Source organism: Hippopotamus amphibius, chromosome 13 (genome assembly GCF_030028045.1).
Source record: "Hippopotamus amphibius kiboko isolate mHipAmp2 chromosome 13, mHipAmp2.hap2, whole genome shotgun sequence".
Classification (NCBI taxonomy): domain Eukaryota; kingdom Metazoa; phylum Chordata; class Mammalia; order Artiodactyla; family Hippopotamidae; genus Hippopotamus; species Hippopotamus amphibius.
In genome coordinates this window covers 3805758-3831652 of record NC_080198.1, presented here as the reverse complement: position 1 = coordinate 3831652, position 25895 = coordinate 3805758, and the positions used below count along the sequence as shown (strand labels likewise).

Here is a 25895-nt window from a genome sequence, read left to right as displayed (position 1 = left end):
GGAAGGATGGGTGTTAGCTATTCTCTAAATGCTTAATAGAATTCAGTGAAGCCATCTGGTCCAGGACTTTCATTTGTTGGAAGATTTTTAGTTACAGTTTCAATTTCATTGCTTGTGATGTGATTGGTCTGTTCATATTTTCTATTTCTTCCTGGTTTAGTCTTGTAAGGTTATACCTTTCTAAGAATTTGGCCATTTCTTCCACGTTGTCCATTTTATTGGCATATAGTTGCTTGTAGTAGTCTCTTATGATGCTTTGTATTTCTGTGGTGTCTGTTGTAACTTCTTTTTCATTTCTAATTTTACTGATTTGAGTTCTCTCCCTCTTGATGCGTCTGGCTAAAGGTTTATCAATTTTGTCTATGTTCTCAAAGAATCAGTTTGTAGTTTTATTGGTCTTTGCTATTGTTTTCTTTGTTTCTATTTCATCTATTTCTGCTCTGATCTTTATGCTTTCTTTCCTCCTACTAACTTTGGATTTTGTTTGTTCTTCTTTCTCTAGTTCCTTTAGGTGTAAGGTTAGATTGCTTATTTGAGATTTTTCTTGTTTCTGGAGGTAGGATTGTATTGCTATAAAATTCTCTCTTAGAACTGCTTTTGCTGCATCCCATAGGTTTTGAATCGTTGTGTTTTCGTTGTCATTTGTCTCTAGGTATTTTTTGATTTCCTCTTTGATTTCTTCAGTAATCTCTTGGTTATTTAATACCGTATTGTTTAGCCTTTGTGTGTTTGTATTCTTTATGGGGTTTTTTTTCCCTGTTATTTATTTCTAATCTCATAGGGTTGTGGTTGGAAAAGATGCTTGATATGATTTCAGTTTTCTTAAATTTACAGAGGCTTGATTTGTGATCCAAGATGTGATCTATCCCAGAGACTATTCTGTGTGCACTTGAGAGGAAAGTGTAATCTGCTGTTTTCAGATGGAATGTCCTATAAATATCAATTAAATCTATCTGGTCTGTTGTGTTATTTAAAGCTTATGTTTCCTTATATTCTGTCTGGATGATCTGTCTATTAGTGTGAGGTGTCAAAGTCCCCCACTATTATTGTGTTACTGTTGATTTCCTCTTTCATAGTTGTTAGCATTTGCCTTATGTATTGAGGTGCTCCTATATTGGGTACATATATATGTATAATTGTTATCTCTTCTTGGGTTGATCCCTTGATCATTATGTAGTGTTCTTCCTTGTCTCTTGTAACATTCTTTATTTTAAAGTCTGTTTTATCTGATATGAGTATTGCTACTCCAGCTTTCTTTTGATTTCCGTTTGCATGGCATATCTTTTTCCATCCCCTCACTTTCAGTCTGTCTGTGTCCCTAGGTCTGAAGTGGGTTGCTTGTAGACAGCATATATACAGGTCTTGTTTTTGTATCCATTCAGCCAGTCTGTGTCTTTTGGTTGCAGTATTTAATCCATTCACATTTAAGGTAATTATCTATATTATATGTGTGTGTTCCTATTACCATTTTCTTAATTGTTTTGGGGTTTGTTTTTGTAGGTCCCTTTTTTCTCTTGTGTTTCCCACTTAGAGAAGATCCTTTAGCATTTGTTGTAGGGCTGGTTTGGTGGTGCTGAATTCTCTTAGCTTTTTCTTGTCTGTAAAGCTTTTGATTTCTCTGTCAAATCTGAATGAGATCCTTGCTGGGTAGAGTGTTCTTGGTTGTAGGTTCTTCCCTTTCATCACTTTAAATATATCATAACACTTCTTTCTGGCTTGCAGAGTTTTTGTTGAGAGATCAGCTGTTAACCTTACGGGAGTTCCCTTTTATGTTATTTGTCGTTTTTCCCTTGTTGCTTTTAATAATTTTTCTTTGTCTTTAATTTTTGTCAGTTGGATTACTATGTGTCTTGGTGTGTTTCTCCTTGGGTTTATCCTGCCTGGGACTCTGCTTCCTGGACTTGTGTGGCTATTTCTTTTCCCATGTTAGGGAAGTTTTCGACTATAATCTCTTCAAATATTTTCTTGGGTCCTTTCTCTCTCTCTTCTCCTTCTGGGACCCCTATAATGTGAATGTTGGTGCATTTAATGTTGTCCCAGAAGTCTCTTAGGCTGTCTTCATTTCTTTCCATTCTTTTTATTCTGTTCCATTGCAGTGATTCCCACCATTCTGTCTTCCAGGTCATTTATCCATTCTTATGTCTCAGTTATTCTGCTATTGATTCTTTGTAATGTATTTTTCATTTCAGTTGTTGTATTGTTCATCTCTGTTTGTTTGTGCTTTAATCCTTCGAGGTCTTTGTTAAGCATTTCTTGCATTTTCTTGATCTTTGCCTCCATTCTTTTTCTGAGGTCCTGGATCATCTTCACTGTCGTTATTCTGAATTCTTTTTCTGGAAGGTTGCCTATCTCTCCTTCATTTAGTTGTTTTTCTGAGGTTTTATCTTATTTCTTTAAAGGGACATAGTCCTTTGCCGTTTCATTTTGTCTGTCTTTCTGTGATTGTGGTTTTTATTTCATAGGCTGCAGGATTGTAGTTCTTCTTGCTTGTGCTGTCTGCCCTATGGTGGATGAGGCCATCTAAGAGGCTTGTGCAAGCTTCCTGTTGGGAGGGACTGGTAGTGGGTAGAGCTGAGTGTTGCTCTGGTGGGCAGAGCTCAGTAAAACTTTAATCTGCTTGTCTGCTGATGGGTGGGGCTAAGTTCCCACCCTGTTGGTTGTTTGGCCTTAGGCAACCCAGAACTAGAGCTTACAGGTTCTTTGGCGGGGTTAATGGCAGACTCTGGGAGGGCTCATGCCAAAGAGCACTTCCCAGAACTTCTGTCTCCAGGGTCCTTGTCCCTGTGGCGGGTCACAGCCCCTCCCCACCTTTGCCAGAGACCACCCCCCCCCCCCCCCCAACCACACACACACCAGCAGGTAGGTCTGGTTCAGTCTCCTATAGGGGTCACTGCTCCTTCCCCCTGGGTCCTGGTGTGCACACTGCTTTGTGTGTGGCCGCCAAGAGTGGAGCCTCTGTTTCCCCCCGTCCTGTTGAAGTTCTGCAGTCAAATCCCACTGGCCTTCAAAGTCTGATTCTCTGGGGATTCTTCGTCCCGTTGACAGACCCCCAGGTTGGGAAGCCTGACGTGGGGCTCAGAACCCTCACTCCACTGGGTGGACCTCTTTGGTATAATTGTTCTCCAGTTTGTGAGTTGCCCAGCCAGTGGTTATGCGATCTGATTTTATCGTGATTGCACCCCTCCTGCCGTCTCATTGTGGCTTCTCCTTTGTCTCTGGACGTGGGGTGTCTTTTTTGGTGAGGTCAAGTGTCTTCCTGTCGGTGATTGTTCAGCAGTTAGTTGTGATTCCGGTGCTCTCGCAAGGGGGAGTGAGCGCATGTCCTCCTACTCCGCCATCTTGAATCAATCTCTGTCATTGCTTTTGTTTTAACTGCAGATTCTGCCCCAGTTATGGACGTCTCCCCAAGCAAATTTCACACAATCAAGCTTTCCACTGATCCTATCCATTTCTTCTTAAGAATAGACTGCCAGCTCCTATCTGGACTGGTTGTCCTGCGTTGCCATCATGATGGTATAACACTGAGGCACAGAGCAGTAACTTGCTCTGAGAAGTAGTATAGCCAGGCAACCACACTTCTACCCATATACCACTCACACCTTGCCATCATCTGGTGTGTTGGGCAAGGTGGCCATAGGAAGCAGAGGATGCATTTAATTCGGGTCATTTGGGGAGCCTTTAATCAAGAGACTTAATTGCAAAGGTGTGGCAAGGATGGGAAAGGAAACCACAGGAACAGTGCAAGACCCTAGCTGTAGGCTGCAGAAGTAGGAGGGGAGTGATTGTTGGTACCTGGAGATGAAGAGGGCTGCCTGACAGGAGCCTGTGGAGCTGGGACTGAGCCAGGGAGATAATACCTTGACCTTCCCCTGCCTTCCATTCTTTTGCCAGTGTTCCCTGTTGGCTGAACCCAACACAAAGCAAGAGGGCAGGAAAGCCCATTTCTTAGACCATATCTGTTAGCCACTGAGGATGGAGAGCAGGTGGAGAGGGATCCAGGAGTATAGTTGTATTGTAATCTATATAATCAGTCTGGCATTTAAGTTGTTTCTGTTCCTTTGCTGTAACAAATAATGCTGCAGTAAACCTCACACATGTCATTGCATTCAGGTGTGAAAATACCTAAAGGCAGAGATGAAACATTGAGTCAAGATCTGTGCTAGTTTCAAACTGACCTCCAAGGAGGTTAAACCAATTAATATACTTAAGGAAATGTTTCCTCACTTCTGTAACTTAAAACAATGTTTTTCTGTTTGTTCCTTTGGTTTGAGCAGTCTGAGAGGTAAAGAACGATTATTTTAGTTTCTGACTTAGTTGGGAAGATACTGAGGACCCTTGCTCTGATAGGCCATGTGGGTTTCTGCCTGTTTGTGGCCTTTGCCTCTAGTGTTGGATTATAAATCTTGTTAACGATGTGCAGAACTCCATATCAAGGGAATTAACCTTTTGTGTTTTGCAAACATTTTTCTTCTTGATTTGTTTTTGGTAAAGTTTGCCTTGCAAAGGTTTTAATGTAATCAAGTTTATCTGTGTTTTAAAACTTCTGAGTTTAGAGGTTTTTCCACTCCTAGATTGTAAAAGTATTCCCCATGTTTGTTTTCATGGTTTCATTTATTTTTAAATTATGGTATAATTTACATTAAAGTGCTCACCTGTAAATCTACAGCTTCTCACGTGACTACCCCGTGCAGCCGTCACATCAATCAGGACCGAGAACATTTCATGGTTGGTTTCTTTCTCTTCCTTCCCTCCCTCTCTCCCTCCCTTCCATTCATTTTTGGCTGCATTGGGTCATTGTTGTTGCATGTGGGCTTTTTCTACCTGCGGCTAGTGGGGCTGCTCTTTGTTGCAGTGCACCAGCTTCTCATTGTGGTGTTGTGCAGGCTTCAGTAGTTGTGTCTTGCGGGCTCTAGAGCGCAGGCTCAGTGGTTGTGGTGCACGGGCTTAGTTGCTCCGCGGCATGTGGGATCTTCCTGGACCAGGGATTGAACCTGTGCCCCCTGCACTGGCAGGCGGATTCTTAACCTCTGCACCACCAGGGAAGTCCATGGTTTCATTTTTATATTTGTATTTCTGCTTTGGTGAGTTAGGTTAATATGCAATATGAGGTAGGGATATAGATTTCTTTTCCGTAAAATGACAAACCAAGAGTCCCAGCACCCACATTCAGACAACACATTATTGGATTCCTGAGGCCTGCTTTTCCTAGCTCTGCCTTTTTAGGGGACAGGGTCCTCTCCGAATCTGATGAGAGTTCTGGACTTTCTCTTTAGAAGAATACACGGGGGACTTCTCTGGTGGCGCAGTGGGTAAGAATCTGCCTGCCAATGCAGGGGACACAGGTTCAATCCCTGCTGCAAGAAGATCCCACATGCCACAGAGCAACTAAGCCCATGTGCCACAACTACTGAGCCTGTGCTTTAGAGCCCTTGAGCCACAACTACTGAAGTCCACTCACGCCTAGAGCCCGTGCTCCACAACGAGAGAAGCCACCGAAATGAGAAGCCCATGCACCGCAATGAAGAGTCGCCCCTGCTTGCTGCAACTAGAGAAGGCCCGTGCTCAGCAACAAAGACCCAATGCAGCCAATAAATACATACATAAATAATAAATAAATAAATAATATTAAAAAAAAAGAAAAATATACAGGTGCATACACTTTTAGGTTAAAATCGCTCACACGTTTAATTTTTTCTGTTTTGCAGGAAATTCGTGTTTTTCAACATACCTCAGATCCAGTACAAGAACCCCTGGGTGCAGATCATGATGTTTAAGAACATGACACCGACACCCTTCCTGCGGTTTTATTTAGGTGAGCGCAGGGCCCTCTGCCGTGGCCCAGGCCTGACTTTCCTCCCAGGTTCCTCCTGCGAGGCAGGCAGCAGGGGCTGGAGTGGAAGCACTTGTACACCTAAGTTGCTGCTGTACCTGGGCACAGTGGCCGCCAAGCTCTGGTCTCCCCCACCCCTCCCTCTCCAGCCTCTCCTCCTGTTGCCCTCACACCTCCTACATATGCCTCGTGCCCTACGGACTCGTCTTTCCAGATTCCCTTGCCATGCTGTGCTTTGATGCCTTTGCTCATGTTGTTGCTGGAAATCCCCTTTCTACTTTTCTTTGCTTCATTAAAAAATAAATCCTTTGAGACTCAGCTTGGGCACCATTTCCCCCAGGAAACCTTTCCTGCACCTTAGATTGGCCTCCCCCGTGTCTCAAGGCACGTCTCTCAGTGCTGGCCACGTTCTCTTGAGCAGCGTGTGTCCTCTCTGGACCATACACACTTACGTGATGCTCTCCTGTCCCCATGAGGCACAAACATGAAGATGTGTTCAGTGACATTGGGCTCAGTGCCCAGAAGTCAGAACACCGTAAGTTCTAGCCCAGCTCTCTACTCAGTCATTCTGACCCTGAGTGAGTGATGTTCCCGCTTATGTATTTCTAGGGGAAGGCAAAGCTTCCTCCGCACACGGTTATGGGAATCGAATGAATTGTAGACTGAGAAACGCATCAGGAAACAAAATGATGATGTTCTTTCATGCAGCAAATACGTATCCAGTTCCTGCTGGGACCAGGCACTGTTCTAGGTGCTTGGGGTGTCAGGGAGCCGTACAGACAAAGCTCTCCAGCCGTGGAAAGAGGATATTCCAGCAGGAAGAGATAGAATGAACAGTAACATCGTTTGTTAGATGAGTGCTATGGAAAAAAGGAAAACAGAGCAAGGTGGAGGTGAGGATAGAATGGTGGTGGTCTGGCAATATTATGTATGTATTTCATGTTGGTGTTTTAAAAAATTAACTTTATTGAGGTATAATTTACCCATAACAGAATGCACAGGTCTTATGTGCATGGAGTGATGAGTTCTGATAGAGATGTGACAGGCCTGTGTCAGTGTTTCCCTGTGGAGACTTTCCCTCTGGAATAGTCCAGAAAGTCCCCCAGTACTCCTTTCCAGTTAGTTCCCATTCCCATTAGAGGCAACCACTGTTAGCAGTTCTTTTTTTTTTTTTTTTTTTTTGGTCACACTACACGGCTTGTGGGCTCTTTGTTCCCCAACCAAGTATTGAACCCGGGCCCTTAAGCAAGGACTCCTAACCGCTGGACCACCGGAGAATCCCCTCTGTTAGCCGTTCTTTTACCATAGACTAATTAGTTTTGTTTGTTTCAGAACCTAATATAGAATCTCACAGTATTTATTCTTTTGTGTCTGGTTTTCACTGGTGTTTTTGAGATTCATCCATGTTATGTAGCTTACTCAGCCTTCTTGCCAAGTAGTGCTCGGTTATCGGAACACACCACACTTTATTTGTCCATTTAACTGTTGAGGAACATTTGGGTTTTCTACAGAGGCCAAGACAAAGTTACAAGTATGAGATTTATTGGAGATGGGAGGCAGGTAGGGAGAGTCTTTAGATGGCAAAGCAGGTCTGACGTCTCTGGAAGGAGGTCTGACCAGGAGACTTCTCAGATGGTGGTGCAGCACTGAGAAGGTCGTGGCCCGTCAGTGGGAAGCTCTGGCTGCGTGTTGGGCAGGAGCAGCAGGTCTTGGACAGAGGCCTAGGAGAAGTCGGGTTTGGCTCTGCTGCTGTGGCGGGTCCCAGAGACTCCTCCAAGGAGGGCCTTGCTCCGAGGTGGGGGTGGTGAGCGGCCTTCTCTGTGGCTGCTGAGGGTGGTCTTGGGAAGGTGCATGTCTCTGTGGACCTAGGTGCTCGGTTCTCCTGGGCATAGGCTCTGGATGGGCTTGCTGGGCCACAGAATAGACACGTAACATTCTTAGAAACCGCCAGACAGGCCTCCAAGGTGATCATGCCATTCACCCCTGCAGTCTGCAGGTAAGGGGTCCTGCTGGCCCCACCCAGACTGGTCCTGTTACTCGTCTGCATTTCCTGTGGCTGCTGTAACATCTCCATGAGCTTGGTGGCTTAAAACAACACAAATTTCTTATTTTCCAGTTTTGTAGCTTTGAAGTCCAACATGGTCTAAAATCAAGGTGTTAGCAGAACCTTCCCTCCTGGAGGCTCTAGGGGTGAATCCATTTCCATGGCTTTTCCATCTTCTAGAGGCCCCCACATTCTTTGGCTTATGGTCCCTTCCTACATCCTCGAAGCCAGCTGCTTTTGCGTCTGGCTCTCTCCCACAGTCACCCGTCCCTCTGACCACAGCCCAGGAGGTTCTCCAACTTTAAGGACCGTGTGATTATTGGGGCTGCCAGATTATCCAGGAAAATCTCCCCATTTCTGTGTCCTTAAGTTTAATTGCATCTGCAGAGGCCCCTTGGCCACGTCAGGTGTCCTATGCACAAGTTCTGGAGGATGAGGAGGGGGCATCTTTGGGGGCCGTTCTTCTCATCGCAGAAGTCTTTTTCAGTGTCAGCCATTCCAGTGGCTGTGTGTCTCCTTGGCATTTTAATTTGCATTTCCCTGTATCTTTCCGTGTGCTTACTGGCCATTCATTTATTTCTTTCGTAAAGAGTCTGGATCTTTTGCCCATTTTAGAAAAAGGGGCTCTTTTCTTGTTGAGTTGTTTATGTATTCTGGATTCAGTTCCTTTGTCAGATAGATGTATCGTGAATACTTTCTGTCTGTGGCTGGCTTTTCATTTTCTTAATGGTGTCTTTTGAAGAGCAGACATTTTAATTCCAGCTTATCAGTCGTTTTGTGTTTAGTACTTTCTGTGCCCTGTCTGAGAAATCTCTGCTTACCCCAAAGTCGCAAGGATCTTTCTCCTGTATTTCCTTTAAAACTGGGAGAGTCTTAGATTTGACATTTAGGTCTATGATCTAGTTGTTTGTGTATTACATGAGCTAAGGATTGAGGTTCATTTTTGGTTTTTTAGATTTGGGATATTCAGCTGTTATGGCACCTTTTGTTGAAAGACAATCCTTTCCCTTATTACATTTCCTTGGCATCTTTGTCAAACAAAATCAACCATGAATGGATAAACAAAACCATATATTCATTCAGTGGAGTATTATTCAGCCATGGAAAGGAACGAAGAATTGACACATGCTACAACACAGATGAACCTTGAAAGCATGCCGGTGGAAAGAAGGCAGACACATAAGGCCGCATAGCATGTGACTGCATTTGTGTGAGGTGTCTAGAACAGACACAGCGATAGGGACAGAAAGTGGTTGTCAGGGGCTGGGGCAGGGGTTTGGGGAATAGAAAGTGACTGTTTAATGGGTACAGGGTCTCTGTGGGGGGTCATGAGAAAGTGCTGGAACCTAGATAGTGGTGATGGTACTAAAAACCACCAATTTTATACTTTAAGATGGTCAAAATGGGGGAATTCCCCGGGATTCCAGTGGTTAGGACGCTGCACTTTCACTGCCAAGGGAGCGGGTTCAGTCTCTGGTCAGGGGTTTAAGATTCTGCAAGCTGCATGGTGCAGGGGGGAAAAAATTATAGTTGATGTATAGTAATATTATATAAGTTACAGGTGTACAGTATAGTCATTCAGTTTTTAAAGCTGACACCCCGTTTAGAGTTATAAAATATTGGCTGTATTCCCTGTGTTGTACAGTGTGTCTTTGTAGCTTATTTTATATATAATAGTTTGTACCTCTTACTCTCCTACACCTGTATTACCCCTCCCTCCTTTCGTCTCCTCACTGGTAACCACTAGTTGTTCTCCATATCTGCGAGTCTGTTTCTTTCTGTTACATTCACCAGTCTGTTGAATTTTTTAGATTCCACAAATAAGTACTATCATACAATATTTATCTTTTGTCTGACTTAATTTCACTTAGCTTAATGCCCTCCAAGTCCATCTGCATTGCTGCAAATTGCAAAATTTCATTTTTTTATAGCTAAGTAATGTGTTTGTATATACATAGTACATCTTCTTTATCCATTCATCTGTTGGGCATTTAGGTTGCTTCTGTGTCTTGGCAATTGTAATAATGTTGCTATAAATATTGGAGTGCATGTATCGTTTTGAATTTGTGTTTTCGGTTTTTATCAGATATATGCCCAGGAGTGGAATTGCTGGATCAAGTGGTAGTTCTGCTTTTAGTTTTTTTTAGAAACCTCCATACTGTTTTCCCAAGTAGCTGCACTAATTTACATTCCCACCAACAGTGTACAAGGGTCCTCTTTTCTCTACATCCTCACCAATGTTTGTTATTTGTGGTCTTTTTTTTTTTTTTAATAAATTTTTATTGTTTGTTGGCTGTGTTGGGTCTTCATTGCTGCACGCGGGCTTTCTCTGGCTGTGGCAAGCAGGGGCTTCTCTTCCTTGCAGTGTGCGGGCTTCTCATTGTGGTGGCTTCTCTTGTTGTGGAGCACGGGCTCTAGGCACTTAAGCAGTTGTGGCACGTGGGCTCAGTAGTTGTGGCTAGTGGGCTCTAGAGCACAGGCTCAGTAGTTGTGGCACACGGGCTTAGTTGCTCTGCGGCATGTGGGATCTTCCCAGACCAGGGATCGAACCTGTGTCCCCTGCATTGCCAGGTGTGCTTTTAACCACTGTGCCATCAGGGAAGTCTCTATTTGTGGTCTTTTTGATGATAGCCATTCTGACAGGTGTGAGCTGATATCTAATTGTGGTTTTGATTTGCATTTCCCTGATGATTAGCTCTCTTGAGCATCTTTTCATGTGCCTGTTGGCCATCTGCATTTCCTTTTGCAAAAATGTCTATTCAGTTCTTCTGCCCATTTTTTTAATCGGGTTATTTATTTTGTTGTGGTAAAAGGGATCTTTTAGTTGCGACATGCGAATTCTTAGTTGTGGCATGTGGGATCTAGTTCCCTGACCAGGGATCAAACCTGGGCCCCCTGCATTGGGAATGTGGAGTCTTAACCACTGGACCACCAGGGAAATCTGAGCTGTTTGCTGTTTTCTTTGATGTTGAGTTGTATGAGCTGTTTATAGATGTTGGCTATTAACCCCTTATCTATTATATCATTTGCAAATATTTTCTCCCAGTTCATAGGTTGTCTTTTCGCTTTGTTTTGTGGTTTCCTTTGTTGTGCAGAAGCTTTCAAGTTTAATTAGGTCTCATTTGTTTATTTTTGCTTTTATTTCCTTTGTTTTAGGAGATGGAGCAAAGAAAAAATATTGCTACAGTTTATTTCAGAGAGTGTTCTGCCTGTTTTCTTCTAGGAATTTTATGGTAGCTGGTCTTATGTTTATGTCTTTAATCCATATTGAGTTTATTTTGGTAGATGGTGTTAGAAAGTGTTCTCATTTCATTCCTTTACATGTAGCTGTCCAGTTTTCTCAGCACCACTTATTGAAGAGACTGTCTTTTCTCCATTGTGTATTCTTGCCTCCTTTGTGGTAGATTAACTGACCATAAGAGTATGGCTTTATTTCTGGGCTCCCCATTCTGTTCCACTGGTGTACGTGTCTGTTCTTGTGCAGTTCTGAATACGCAGCTTTCTGGGGTGGTCTGAAGTCAGCATGATTCTCCAGCTCTGTTCTTCTTTCTTAAGATTGTTTTTGGCTATTTGAGTTTTTTCTGCACTCTCTATCCTCTGTAACTGATCTATGTATCTTTCCTTATGCTAATAGCACACTCTCTTGGTTTTTGTAGATTCATAATGTGTCTTAAAATCAGGTAGTGTAAATCCAACTTTGTCTGCCCCTCCCCCGCCGTTTTCCCCTCAAGGTTAATTTGGTCCTTGTAGGTTCTTTGCATTTCCATATTGACCTTCAAATCTGCTTGCCAATTTCTAGAAAACTTGCTGGAATTTTAATCAGAATTACATTATAGATCACTGAGGATAATGGGCACTGTCATAGTACTGAATATGTTCTATGATGATTTTAGTAAATGGTATTTTTAAAAATTTCATTTTTCAGTTGTTTGGTTAGCACCAAACAACTTTATAGAAGCACAGCTGATTTTGTATATGGGACTTGTGTCTTGCAACTTTGATAATTCACATTTCTAGTAGTTTTTATTTTCTAAATTCCTTAGGATTTTCTACATACACAGTCATTCCATCTGCAAATAAAGTTCTACTTCTTCCCTTTCCAACCTTTTCTTTTTTGTGTATCTTAATCCATTAACTGATGTGGCTCTAATGTTTTGCATTTTTACCAGTAATTTCAGAAAGTTCCAGTTATTCTGCATCCTTACTAGCACTTGGTATTGTGTTTTAAAAAATTTTAGCCACCTTAATATCTCACTGTGGTTTTATTTTGTTTTCCTGATGACTGATGATATTGAGTATCTTTTCATGTGCTTATAATTTTGCCCATTATTTCTTCAGATTGTTTATTTTCTTGATATTGAATTGTGAGAGTTCTTTAGTTGGGATGTAAGTCCTTTATCAGATAGATGTGCTTCTTCCTCACTGAGTTGTCTTGCCATCTTTGCTGAAAATAAGTTGACCATAAACTTAATGAATATTTCTAGATTCAGTTCGGTTCCATTCATTCATTGATTCATTTATATATTTATTTCTGCATTGGGTCTTCATTGCTGTGGGCTTTCTCTAGTTGTGGCAAGCGGGGGCTTGCTTCTCTTGTTGCAGAGCATGGACTCTAGGCGTGAGGGCTTCAGTAGCTGCAGTGTGTGGGCTCAAGCAGTTGTGGCGCACGGGCTTAGTTGCTCTTTGGCATGAGGGATCTTCCCAGACCAGGGATCGAACCTGTGTCCCCTGCATTGGCAGGCAGATTCTTAACCACTGCGCCACCAGGGAAGTCCCTGGTTCTATGTCTATAGTCTGTTCTTCTGTTCATACCACACTGACTTGATTACTGTAGCACATAGTAAAATTGAAATTGGAAAGTGAATGTTCTCCCATTTTCTTGTTTGTCACAGTCGTTTTGGCTATTTTGGGTCCTTTGCATGAATTTTAGGCTCAATTTTTCAGTTTCCACAAAAACCCCTGCTAGGATTTTGATAGGGATCGACAGAATCCATAGACCAATTTGCAGAGGATTGCTATCTTAACAATATTAAATCTTTCTGTCCATGAACATGGAGTTTCTTTCCATACATATTATTTCCATAAAATAGTATGTATGCTTTTTTTTAAGCTCTTTGTTGGAATATAATTGCTTTACACTGTTGTGCCAGTTTTTGCTGTACAGCAAAGTGAATCAGCTGCATTTATACATATATCCCCATATCCTCCTCCTCCCGCAACCCCTTCCCACCTTCCCTATCCCAGCCCTCTAAGTCATCACCCGTCATCGAGTTGATCTCCCTGTGTTATGCAGCAGCTTCCCACTAGCTATCTGTTTTACATCTGGTAGTGTGTATATGTCAGTGCTACTCTTTCACTTCCTCCCAGCTTCCCCTTCACCCCCCACCCGGTGTCCTCAAGTCCATTCTCTACATCTGCGTCTTTATTCTTGCCCTGTCACTGGGTTCATCTGTACCATTTTTTTAGATTCCATATATATGAGTTAGCATATGGTATTTGTTTTTCTCTTTCTGGCTTACTTTGCTCTATGCTTTTGCACATACCTAAAGTTTGTGTGCTCACATCTGAAGAAGTACGGAAAAGAGGCAGCATTATTGGTTATGTGAACTTATCTTGCTGTTAAAATGTTTATCCACCAAAAGCAAATCCCAAATCACCACTATTTGAGACTGCTAAGTTCTCAGCTTCCTTCCCCTCTTTCCCTCCTGCTTCCAGATTCTGGGGAGCAAGTCCTCGTGGATGTGGAGACCAAGAGCAATAAGGAGATCGTGGAGCACATCAGAAAGATTTTGGGGAAGAAGGAGTGAGTTGTTGGGGTTGACCCAGAGAGGTGCAAACATCTTGGCCCAGAGATTTGTGAGGGAGGAGACAGGTGTGTTGGCAGGTGTGTCTAGAGGGTGGGCTCTGGCAGGAGCCACGGACACTGAGCAGAAATCGGGCGGGAGTCTGTTTGAGGGAGTCTCTTCACGCCTGAGCCTCTGAGCTGCAGCTCCCTGCACTGTGACGATAAAGATGGGTACATGGGAAGCTGAGAGGCATCCGAAACACTTGCCCTTGTGGTTGTGACCACGTCCCTCCTGGGGAGTCTCAGCTCAGCTAGTGGGTGGCCAACCCCAGGGGCTGTGACACATCCCTTTTCTTCCCATGAATGGAGGGAGGGAAGATGGAAAAGTCTGTCTTGAGAGAGTGCATGAAGGCACTTCCAGGCCGCTTTGCCCTGACTGCCTATCCTCAGAGCTGGGGCCACCCCTTCACAGGCTGCAGGCCTTCCTGTGCACCTCCCCTCTGGGGGGCCCAGGGGTGTGGGGAGCAAGGTAGGAGGTCTCCCTGGCAGATGCTAGGGCTCACTTGGCTGAGAAGTCCCCCGCTTCCCAGCATCTTGGAACCGTGTCACCCACGCGTTGTTGTCTGTTGTGCTCTTTGGCAGGGAAATCCTCAAGAAAGAGGAGCAGGAGAAAAAGCAGCTTTCTCACCCAGCCCACTTTGGCCCCCGAAAGTACTGCCTGCGGGAGTGCATCTGTGAGGTGGAGGGGCAGGTGCCCTGCCCGGGCCTGGTGCCATTACCCAAGGAGATGACAGGGAAGTACAAAGCCGCTCTGAAAGCCAGTGTCCAGGACTGAGGCCCCAGGACAGCCCCTGGTGCTGTTTCCCGAGAGACTCTGAAAACCTCTTTGTAATGAAAGGGTCCCCTTTACATACCTGTGTAAAAGCACATGGGGGGAGGGGAGGAACTGGGCTGCAGCCAAGCTGCCCAGTGAACACCCTGTGCCATCGGCAATAAATGCTTTGGAATCACTGAGCAGCGTGGCATGAATCCGGTCTGATAGGCCTTCATAAGGACAGGGCTTTGGGGTCAGGCAGGTCCAAGGCCACAGCCTGGTGACATCTCGTCTCAGTCCTGCAGCCCTTTCCTGGTCTCTGCTGGCTTCCACTCATTCAGCCTTCACTCACTGAGGTTTGGGAGAGGTGTGACTTGGGGTCTGCCTGGTAGTTCTTTCCTCACAGGACACTGATGTTGCTGTCACTTTAGAAGTGTTGCTTTCAGGGCCCTCTAGGGTTAACTAGAGGTTTACTTGGTCAAGAGTGAAGGACCTGGGCTGAAGCCGAAAGCTCTCTGTGAGATGGAAAGAAAGGTAATCCTTGTGCCATGAGGTTTTAACCTCAGGAAATGTGAGACTGTAGATGTCTTACATAAATGTTGCAGATTATCTCATTAAATTGGGAGAAGTTTGGCTCCTTTCACATTTGGTGCTCAGGTTAGGGTTTATTGTAATTTTGTACCAGACCTGTGTTACGGGTGATGGTTTACACATGGGGGTTGGGAGGGAGGTGGGCATGTGGGTCTGATGTGTAATGGGCAGGTGTCCTGAATGGCCACAGGCTTATTACTGGGGTTGTTTCGTTGGGGGTTTTAGTTTTTGGCTGCATTAGGTCATTATTCCTGCGTTATTGTCTATTTCCTACTTTAACAGTGATAAAAAGATGGGTTTAAAATGTACAGATGGGAAGAAATTAGTAGAGAAGATTGCTATGAAGCTCTCATAATTGACACATTTCCTTAATTTTATTTGCATAAGCAGTGTTCACCAGGTGGTTTTTGGCCTTGCTCTACGGAAGTGACCAATTTTATTTTGAGTTCTACCTGGCAAAAAGCCATTTAAAGCTATTTGGCTGCCATTGGGTTCTGCCATGAATCTGACTTTGGACCTCAGAATCCTTACCTGTAAAATGAGAGATCAGGTGACATAACGAGCAAGTTTTAAACTTCTGCAACTTTAAGAAGACATTTTTACCCTGGATAGCAAATCGCCTCACGGGAAGCGCCTGCTGGTTGGAGGCCTGGCTCTGTGCACGTCTGACTGTGCCAGCGATCTGTGTCCAGCGGCCCGAGCTGCGCTCTGCTTTGGAAAAGTCTGCGTGGCTTCTGGACCACTACACTAAGAAGCCTCTTCACTGGGAGGACGCAGAAGAGATAGAGGCGATGGTCCTGCCACCATTTTCGTTAAAGGTATTTACAATCCAGCGAACCATCACATGGACTAGCAAGGGCTAAGTCACTTTTGGGTGAGGCTAAGTAAGGTGGGATGCACGCTGTAGGGTTCTGATGACCAGGGTGCCTCCTTGCCACCTCCCTGGGGTTCAGGCAGAGCATTCTGGGTGCCTCTGGGGGCCAGGTGTTACTGATGTTACTATTACAAGGAGAAATGAAGAGCAGGATACACATGATTAGTTTTTAATTCACTTTAATAGTATAAACCTCATTTAGGTAGTAGTATTAAGCCACAACAATAATGCCACATTGAAACAGCATTTAATAAAATGCATAAAGCTAATTCATGCACTGCAATACTCTATATACAAACACAACAATGCAAATTCTTCTTCGAGACTGAAGACATTGATTAGATATAAAATTCAGTTTAAAAAGAACATGCTATTTTTTAAATGCCATCACATAAACAAAGCTGATTCCAAGCTACAGCTTTCAACAGATTTTAAACCTGGAATTAAAATATGACAGCATAAACAATATCTTCTATATTGTGAAGGGTAAAGGTTACAGAAACGGTCCCAAGAAAATCTAACACCCAAATTTTCCTTTAACACACTTCTTTTAAAAGGGCTGGTAATGCAGCTACATTTTAACAGAGAGCTCCAAACTACAGGTAAAAACTATGGTTTGTACTATGAAAAATGTGCAGCTTTCAGTTATAAAACTAGTTGAACACTGGTTTACAAGATAATTGGGAGAACGGAGAGTGTAGAAAAATACTCCAGCACTTGAGTTGTGTGAGGCAGCAGCATTGGAGTCCATGAGCGCTCTGGTTGTTGAAATGATCCCTGACTATACTTTCCTAAAGTAAAGCCATTTTTAATGTAAAGACTACTATTTCCAAATGTTATCCAAGTGTTAAGCTTTATAACAGTCTGTCAGTCGGTAACTACTGCTGAGCCTTTTCCCCGAGCATTTCAAAATTATTACTGGCTTCTTAACCGAAAGCATAGCTGGGCATGAAAAATCTCTCAGACAGTCCTCACCCCCAAGATCCTTTTTTTTTTTTAAGTCACAGTTCTTAGATGACAGTTAAGGTAAATAGCCCCAAAGGAAAACTTTTAAAGATTCATTTAAAGACTGTCAAGCTTCCACTTGTATTTTAACTGGAGAGCTATCTTCAATAGTGTGATTGTCACCACAGGCAAGGACACAGGAAAGGTCGAACAACCACTATGCGATGAGGCCAGTGAAGTCATATCGAAGCTAGGGGAAGCTGAAGGCTAATTGACCCGCCATCTCACAAAGGCACCGCGTACTGTGGTCTCAACGAAGCATTTTCAAACGTTTCAATAAGCTTATTAAAAAAAAAAGTTACCTGTGGATCATGTGAGTTTTTGCAGTTATCCAGTGATTTCTTTCAGCAGGCCGGCTTTCAACCTTCCCAACCCCTGCTTAGCAGGGGCGTGAGCAACTTGCTGGGCTGGGCCCTGGCTCCCGGCTCCCAAGTGCTATATCTCAGTTTAAAGCCTGATGAACGGGGAAAACTTATCGGAATAGATCTGGACAAGGAAAATTTGGCACCTGTAGCTTTAAGGGTATACATCTGTACTAAAATGCAATTTTTATGTGACGTCTACATTTTTAGAATCATAATTTATAAAGAATAAGATGAGTGGATTTCATTCACATGCTACAGTTACAGAAATAATTTGATTTGTAATTTATATGCCATAAAACTTGGCCATCAACATTCATGCTTGTTTTTAAAGAATACTTGTTTTTCAACTGTGGTCGAGAGACGGTCACAGCTCACCATCGGCTGAGTCCAGAGCAAGTGTGGGCTGTTTCCACCACCCTGGGAGGCAGGCCGCACAGTGCTGACCAGAGTCTTGAATCTCTGAGAGAATCTGGAAGGCCAGTGGCACTACCTACCACGTTCTTTCCAGGCAGGCCATAAACAGGTGTGTAACAACTAGGTTAAAGGTGCCCACCTAGTTTCGGACATTAGGATAAACTGTCTTCCAGCTTCCTGGCCCTTGTCTGAACCTAGAGAATAAAGAGCAGCATTATCCTGCCAGGGCCTTCCTGTCTGGAACTTGCCCTGGGGCAGAGTGGAGATTCTGACCTCACTGCCGTTTCCAGCCAGGCTTACCCAAAGGAAAATGGAGTTAAGAAAATCTCAGCAAATCCATCCTGCTGAGGGACCACGGAATACCCACATCAATTTACGGTAGCAACTCTATCATAGATTCTCTGTAAAACATAAGTGACGTCTGGATATACGTGGCTACATGTCTGTATATATAATATACATCTATGTACACATACACTATATACACTGTACAGCTAGAGAAGGTATAAACACATGTACATTCAGTCCGTCATACAGCCTATACATCTGTACACGCACAATGCCGCCCAAGGGACCCCAGGGCCGGACACAAAGATGTGCCCGCTGGTGGGAGGCACAGGTGAGGAGGCCCAGGACCCTGTGTACAAAAGACTTATCCCACTCTGTCGTGATGAGGGGCTGGCTTTTCAAGTTTACATCAAAGTTAAGACATTTTCAAAGAGCCGCACTATCTGTGGAGAAAGGAAGTGGGATGGTGAAGGATGTGGGAATGTGCCCTGCCTTCTCTGGCCTTACCAGGCTTGGAAGGGCACCCTCCTCCAAAATAAAGGTGAGCATCAGAAGATGGCACCTGTCATGACCTGGACTCAGAAGAGCTCCATTGCACATAAGGCCACTTCCACTGGAAAGTGGGCATCTTGCTTCCAGGCCCTGGAACGTGGATCCCCAGCCAAAGGCTGCCTGTTAGGCAGACGGTGGGCTGGGAGCAAGACTGCGCTGCTGGGTATTCCCCCAGAGGATCAGCTAAACGCACGCGAGACAGCAAGAACCCTTCTAGTTCCTGGCTCCTTGCTGTGGCTACCCCCAGACAAGCCAGACAGCTGTATGCGATGTGGCTACAACGCTGTACCCCAGCGAGGGTGCTGCCGCCACACGGATCCGGGAGCCTGACGGGAGCCGTGTCCATTGCCCCCACCTCAGGACAGAGTCTGCATTTAATACTGACACTGACAGGCTAGAAAACGATCCCTCTTGAGGGCAATAACATAACATCTTACAAGTGACTACACCTGAAATTAAATATAAAAACCCGAACAACAAAAGAACCCTGACCACAGCCCCATGGCACAGGTTAGACAATAAATAATGTACCTCTCCCCGCCCCCCTCCCCCAACACACACATAAAAATCAGAAGGGTGGTAACATACTTCCTTAAAAATACTTTCTAGGAATAACTTGGAAAATATTTGCTTGAGCAATTTGGTCTTTTTCTACGTCTCTTCCTGTCCTGTTTTATGATTATATGTAATGAACTCCACAAACTGCAACATAACCGTTCAACATTATCTGAAATACCAATGGAAAAGTGCCCACTTCATCAAGTGACGGTGTACGTCTATCCCCACCTCCCTTAGGTACCTCTTCTCACCGAGGGAGGGGTAGCTGGGCCAGCAGGGGGTAGCTGGGCCAGCAGAAGGCAGCGTGTAAATGGGCTTGTGGCAAAGAATCGTGATCCTGGCCTTCTTCACTTAGATGCAGAGGGCTGGTCTCACGTCACTAAATGAGAATGTCACAAACTACTAACAAGGGTTAAAAGCCTGGTGAAAGTTGAGCCCAGATATCTGCTTGCAGTCTCTTTAATTCTTGACTTTGGGCTTCTCTTAACCAATCTGATGAGAGGGAATGGACCTGCTGTCAAAGGTTTGAGGTGCTTTGGCGTGGCAAGAATTCAGGTTCTGTGGAGCTGATTTTTAAGGAAAAGGCCACTTCAAAGTAAGGCCAAGGGGATCTAGGAGATTAATGAGGAGTGTTCAAAGCCCAGAATGGTCCACCAGAATAAGCCATCAGCAGTGAAGGGACTCGGGGTTAGAACCAGCTTTTCTACCAGGCTGTCCTGCTGGAGTGGGGCACATGCTTATCCAAGCGTCTACTCTCTCCCCGGGGTGTACCACCTTCTATTTGCAACGTGTCTCAACAGGACCTCAGTCTAGGTCTTGGCTAAGCTGCCCTAATACCTTAAGGCAACCTGAGTGTAAAAGCCTCATAGACACAGGACGCTGAGGGCCCTGGGGATGTGGCCAGTGCAGACCTTTTCACCATCACTGAGAACTCAGACCTGAACAATGTGAAAATACATGTTCCCAGGGAGCTGCTACAGGATCAAAAGAAATGCTTACATAAAAAAATCAAAAGAACAGAAAAATAGGCAACTCGTTAAGATGCATACACATGCTTCAAAATGCCCTCTGTGAAAATCCTTCACAAGCAGAAATGAAACAGACCTACCTCAGCCATCCTCTTGGCCAACTTTTTGTCTTTATTTTGAAACTTAAATCACTTCAAAGTTAGAAAACCAAAAATTTAAGCCGGCAAAATTAAATCCTTTCCATCATTTTATAACGGGTACCTCCACTATTCTCCAAAATTTGCTCCCAAGGCATGAATATAAATGATATAATCAGACCCAAATAGGAATTCCCAAGTTGGAGACACTGTTCCCACTTAATTCCCACTAATGACTTCCATAAGTGCTGCCGACAACCTGCCCCGTTACGCCCATGAGCCCATGGTGGTGGCCCAGCACCCACACGCAGCACGCGAGGCACCCACCTTGCTCTCCTCAGCTTTACACCGCCGTGCTGCACATCAAGATAGAGCAGGATGCCTGGAGGCAGGGGAGTGAGTGACCTGGGGTCTTTTGGGATATCATCTGATCAAAAGGTTCAAGAAATACAAATTGAGCCTCACACTGTATTTTCTTAATCTGGGCTACACAGAAAGAAAGTACAGGTACCTGACGCAGCCTTGCCACTTTTCCCAAAGGGAGATGGGTGCTGCTTATTCACAACCAGGAGGTTTATGGGCACTTTTCTTTAGATAAACTTCCAATAACCGCATTCTGTTCTGGTAAACGATGGTCACTATCACAAGGAGAAAGGAGATAACTCTGGGGATTAAAGGTTGTTTTTAAGGAGCAGGCAGCGTGCTTCTGCATCATCTAAAACGTTCCAAGGGGTTGTCTGCTGGCACGACCTGGGGCCACCCAAGTGTGTGGTGTGTCAGGACCATTGAGAGACCTTCTGACAGAGGTGCTGCGCCTGGAGACACTGAGAAACATGCCGCGCGGCTCCCCCACAGCTGCGCCTGGCCAGGCGGCGAGGCCCGCACCACAGCCCACCTCCCAGTTCTGACTGAAGTGCAGGAAGACAGGCCCTTCTCAAGGGGCATTTGGGATGGAAACTGCTGAGAAGGGAGCCCTCACACTCCTCCACCTAAAAAACATGCAGCCACCCCACAGGGTAGTCAGGAGGTCTCGTCAAGGGTTCGGAACGCCCACCTTGCACTTTTTGGTCAGAACACTCCATCTGCCGTGAGTGGTGGCGGTGATTCGGGGATGTTTTCCGTTGCTGCAGGAATTGGCAGTTGACGTCTGACTGGTTTCATCCAATTCTGAGAACCCGTCACCAGGAGAGCCCCGAGTTCAGAGTAACCTGCAGGTGCCCGTCACGCACCAGGACCAGCGGTCAGGGAACCCGACACGCATCAGCTCTGGCTGAGGAAGCTTCGAGTTCGGGTCACAACGATTGTGCCACCACACTCCCCCTGACCGCACGTACAGATAAGCTTTCTCTTCATTAATTCCTGGGAATTTAGCTTGACACCAGCAACATGTGCGTACAGCTAGGAAAGATGCCTGCCTTCCTTAAACATAAGTGATTGTCTCCTGTAACCCTATTGCATTTTCACAGAAATCATTAGCATTTCGGCAAAAGATAACAGTTTTCCATTTGCCCTGCACACAGGCAAGATGTTGCTAACATCACACATTGATAAGAAGTGCTTAGAAAGTGCTAATATTATTACCCTGGTAATTAGTAGCTATTAATTCCAAGGACATTTTTAATATATACACGTGTACTGTTTCTTAGGTTCTTTTAGTTTTAATACTAGTCTCTGACATTATAAAACTTTGCTTTTTTTTTGCCCTTTGAGAATCTCTAAATACAAATTGAGTTAAAAGATTGTTCCAAAATCTGCTGCTTCATCAAAAGGCATTAAAGCATTTCTTACGGCAGGAGAGGATCCTACTAGTCTTTTAGTTGCTACTGTCTGGGATGAACAGATAAGAAACCAGGTAGGAAATAGCTAACATACTGGAAATATTTGCACATACCAAAATACCACTACTTTATTTTTCTTTGTATCTGAGCGGTCCTGGGCGGATCCTGTGCTCCTCGGCAGGTGTGAGGTGTGCGCTATAGGCTGGCTCCGGTGATCTGGCCATTGTACTCTGCTGTCTCCATCTTGAGGATGTAGGGGATTATGCTGTCTATTGAAACATTGCCGATGAGACCAGTAAAAAAAAGTTCTTCTGTTATGTTTGAGCTCATCAGCCTGAGTGCTGGCAGGCGGACGAGAATCCGGGCCAACCTGTAAGAGGGGAGGGTCATCAGAGAAACAGGGGTTCGCTGCACTTCCGACTTTACCCTGGACAGGCTCCCAAGGGCCCTGGTCTGCACTGCTTGGAACTGAACCAAATACATTCACTGTCCACCCTTGTTTTTCTGATGTCAACAGTTCCTCTTGTAGGAATTTATCATGAGTGCAAAGGTTAAGTACAAACATGTTCTCTTCATTGTTTATAACAACTCTCCCCAGCCCCTTCAAAAAGAAAAATCTGGAAACCTGTCAGTGGAGGGTAGCTTAAAATAAAGTATGATGTCTCCATATAACTAATCACTACACACTCGTACAGAGGATAATAAAGGTCTATGTTCAGTGCTAAGAATTCCACGACACACAGAGCTGAATAAAAACTTAAAAGAAGGATGTGAAACAGCAAGTACAGCACGACCTCACTTGCATATATTCATTTGTATGTATGTGTGTAAATAAAGTACTTGGAAGGATGGTCACCAGGATGCTAATGGTTGGCCTTTGGTATTGGGATTTGAAGTGATTACTTAAAACTTCTAAATTGCTCTAATTTCCAGTGTTCATTTAAGCATTATAATTACAAATGAAGAAATGAGATTTTTATTTTGAAGGAACCCTGGGAAGGCACACCATGACCTTGTGCTGGCAGGTCGCTGGACACTACCTGAAGCATCCCGTGGACGGGCCATTCCACAGCCAGCGCCCAGAGCGGCGGGCACCAGGATGCACACAGAAGGGCCAGCCCAGTCTTGAAACTACCGACACTTTCATCAGTAGGGAAATGCCCAAGAAATTATGGCATGTCCTTGGCCACGGAAATGATTTTTAGAAGAATATATACATGCTCACTGAATATTAAGTGAAAAAAAAGGTTACAAAACCTTATTTGTATTTTCTGACTCCAATTGCACATACTAAGAAATTATTGGAAATATATAAAATGTTATTAACAGGTATCCCTGGAAAGTGGTATTTATACAGAGTTAAAAGTTTTCTTTTTTGCTTTCCAGAATGTTCTATGTTATTTTTAAAAGGAGTAGATATATTTATATTATGCAAGCAGTGTTCCAGCACTAACATCCACTGGCCCAGCCACTGTGGCAGAGCTCCCAAAGGTGCCAGAGGGGTTGAAAGGCTGAAGGGTCTCAGGAAGTCAGCACGGGCCAGTTGGGAGGATGTCTAGCTGGGCCTTAGACGCTGGCCAAGGTTCCTATCAGCAGAGATGCAAAGGATGGGAAGAGGATTTCAGGACGAACAGACAATATGAGAAAAGCCCTAAAGGATGGGACAGGTAACAATTGTACAAACAGGATACAACCATTCTAGGGCCTTTTGTTTGGGAACTGAGTGTGCTTCTGAGTGCTATGAGAGAGTCTCCCCGCTCTCATTTCTGGCCCCAAATCACCTGGCTTGCCCTCTCTTCCCCCAGGGTCCCTGACTGGGGAAGAAGTCACTGAGGAAGTGACTCAGGAGTTTTTCAGAAACACGTACTTTCAAAGGCCAGAGAGCTGCCATTGTCAAGGTGATTCTCGTGTGCCGGGGCGTTGCTAGCAGCCCCGGAGGTGCCTTTTCAGCCTCTCTGGCCACAGGCTCTGTGTGGGAGTGGGCCCACGACCTCTTCAGGGCACAGCACGCCCACACGCCTGGCTGTATGCAAGAACTCTGGTGTGGGCGTGTTCCTTGACAGCCCTACTCTGCATGTGTTGAGGCTGAAGCTATTCTAGATTTATCGTGAGGTCTTCAGTGATTCTAATAGAAAAATGGATCCTGCTTTGGCAAAAGCTCTGGCCATGGCGGTGTGCCTGAAGCAGAGGCAGGCTCTCTGCCAGTTGGGCCAGCTGCCCACCCCCCCGCCTCACACCAGAGAAACGGTCCCCCTGGGGCTGGGGCATCTCAGGTCCACGGGGCACCTGCTGCCTGAAGTCTGTCTGTGCAGAGGACATGATCTGGGAAAGGTGGGGAGGGAATACTGTGCTTGACAGGGCCCCAGAAATCCACACAGCCTCCAGTGGGCTGGAAGGTCACAAGGAAAGAGCTCGTCCACTCCTCAGCTGGAGGGAAAGCCTGCCCGCACATTCTGCCCTATTTCAGAACAACGTTCCTGTTCAAATCCGCATGAGAAAGGCATATAGGTACCATTTTTTCCCTGCTGCCCAAACATTATACATTTTCACCCAAATAAAGAAACTTAAAAAAAATCAGTTTATGTGAGGATGAAATTATTATTTTGTACGACCCACTCTTTATAGGGGTCGGATTTGGTTTGTCAATGAAATCTCTTTTATCAAGCCCTCTAGCGCTGCCTCCTCAGTGAATGCGGAGCAAAAGGACGAAGCTGCTATCCGGGAAAAGGGGCGTCTCCACGAGAACGCGTGTCTCATGCACAGCGCGAGCCCCAGAGGAGGTCATGACTCCCAACCTCCCCACCCGAGGTCTCGCCCAGAGTCAGCAGCGACCCTGGGACGGCCTGGGACTCCTGACCCTCCCCACTGTTGTCACCTATAAAATGCAAGGGTTTTAAAGTGTGGTCAAACAGAGGCTCTACCAGGCTGCCCAAAATGGGGAAGGCCAACATAACTGCTATCTGCAGCTACACATCCAGCCTTGCCCCCGTCTTGCCCGTGTGCCTCACCGGTAAGTGTCTTCTGAGTAGGTTTTCTGAACGTAGTCCTGCAACTCCATCTGTGCCTTTTCTTGGAATTTTTCAATCTGGCTTGTGCTGGTCAAACCTGGGTGATCTGAAAAAAGAAACGTTCCCCACATTGGACTCTTATTTGGAAAGCCTCATTTGCAGTCTTCTCAGGACTTATTTTTAGTCAAACTTCTGACACATTTCTCAGGTGCAAGACTGAGCTCTGAAGGCTGGTCTAGTTTGGATACGACTGCTACCACACTGGTTCTTCCTCTGTGCTCTGCCAAGACCTGAAGGTTCCCAGGAGGGGTCCAGCCCCCTGGGGGGTCACACCAGCCTCAGCAGCCCCACCAGGGTTGGTCCTAGACATGTGGCTTCCTACTTCCTCCAGAAAACACAGACCCCATGAAATCAGAAATGATCAACTGCTTTCTAGATATTTAATGACATAATGTCTCCCATTTTTATTAGCTATTTTGTTATTCATGAATAGGGCGCTGCCGGGGGGGACATGACAGACGGAGTGGTTAAGCTGGGTCCACCCCTGCTGTCGACAGGGATCACCAAGCAGCCTCTCCGGAGACTCAGAGAGAACAGCGGAGGGCGAGTGAGTGGAGGCCAGCCCGGTCGACTCTTACTTTCCAGCGGCAGTCCTGCCGCCTCCTCCTCATCTGCTGAGACCACACCTGTGGGCGTGCCCTGCAGCTGCCGCCCTACAGACTGGGGGGAGCCCTGTGCAGTTTTGATCTGTACTGGATTACATGTGCTAACATACCTAAAAACTGGCAAAGAGCAAAACAAAACAAATCAAAACAAAAAAAAGGACAGCGGATGGTAGTACAGTCGCTCCTTGCTATCTACAGGGGAGTCCAGGACCCCCCACG

General features: G+C 45.1%; 2 protein-coding genes across 8 annotated transcripts in view; one reads left to right on the top strand and one right to left on the bottom strand.

The window, feature by feature from the left end:
* The window catches only part of MRPS25 (mitochondrial ribosomal protein S25), a 37706-nt gene that overhangs the window by 6419 nt on the left and 5392 nt on the right, over positions 1 to 25895 (top strand). Inside the window, exons 2-4 of one of the 4 annotated variants that reach the window (XM_057706219.1) lie at positions 5706 to 5812; positions 15677 to 15882; positions 21356 to 21485. In XM_057706219.1, coding sequence (XP_057562202.1) covers positions 5706 to 5812; positions 15677 to 15882; positions 21356 to 21376 — 334 coding nt within the window. In that variant the 3' untranslated portion in view covers positions 21377 to 21485. Of the gene's footprint in view, positions 1 to 5705; positions 5813 to 13589; positions 13678 to 14301; positions 14677 to 15676; positions 15883 to 17071; positions 17204 to 21355; positions 21486 to 25895 lie in introns of those variants that run through there. The other 3 variants (XM_057706217.1, XM_057706216.1, XM_057706218.1) reach the window with 3 other exon arrangements.
* NR2C2 (nuclear receptor subfamily 2 group C member 2) overlaps positions 16101 to 25895 on the bottom strand; it is an 89950-nt gene continuing 80155 nt past the window's right edge. For all 4 annotated transcript variants that reach the window (XM_057706213.1, XM_057706215.1, XM_057706214.1 and 1 more), the window contains 2 exons: positions 25012 to 25117; positions 16101 to 22373 (listed from right to left, as the gene is read on the bottom strand). In XM_057706213.1, the coding sequence (XP_057562196.1) occupies positions 22199 to 22373; positions 25012 to 25117 (281 nt within the window). In that variant the 3' untranslated portion in view covers positions 16101 to 22198. The remainder of the gene's footprint in view (positions 22374 to 25011; positions 25118 to 25895) is intronic.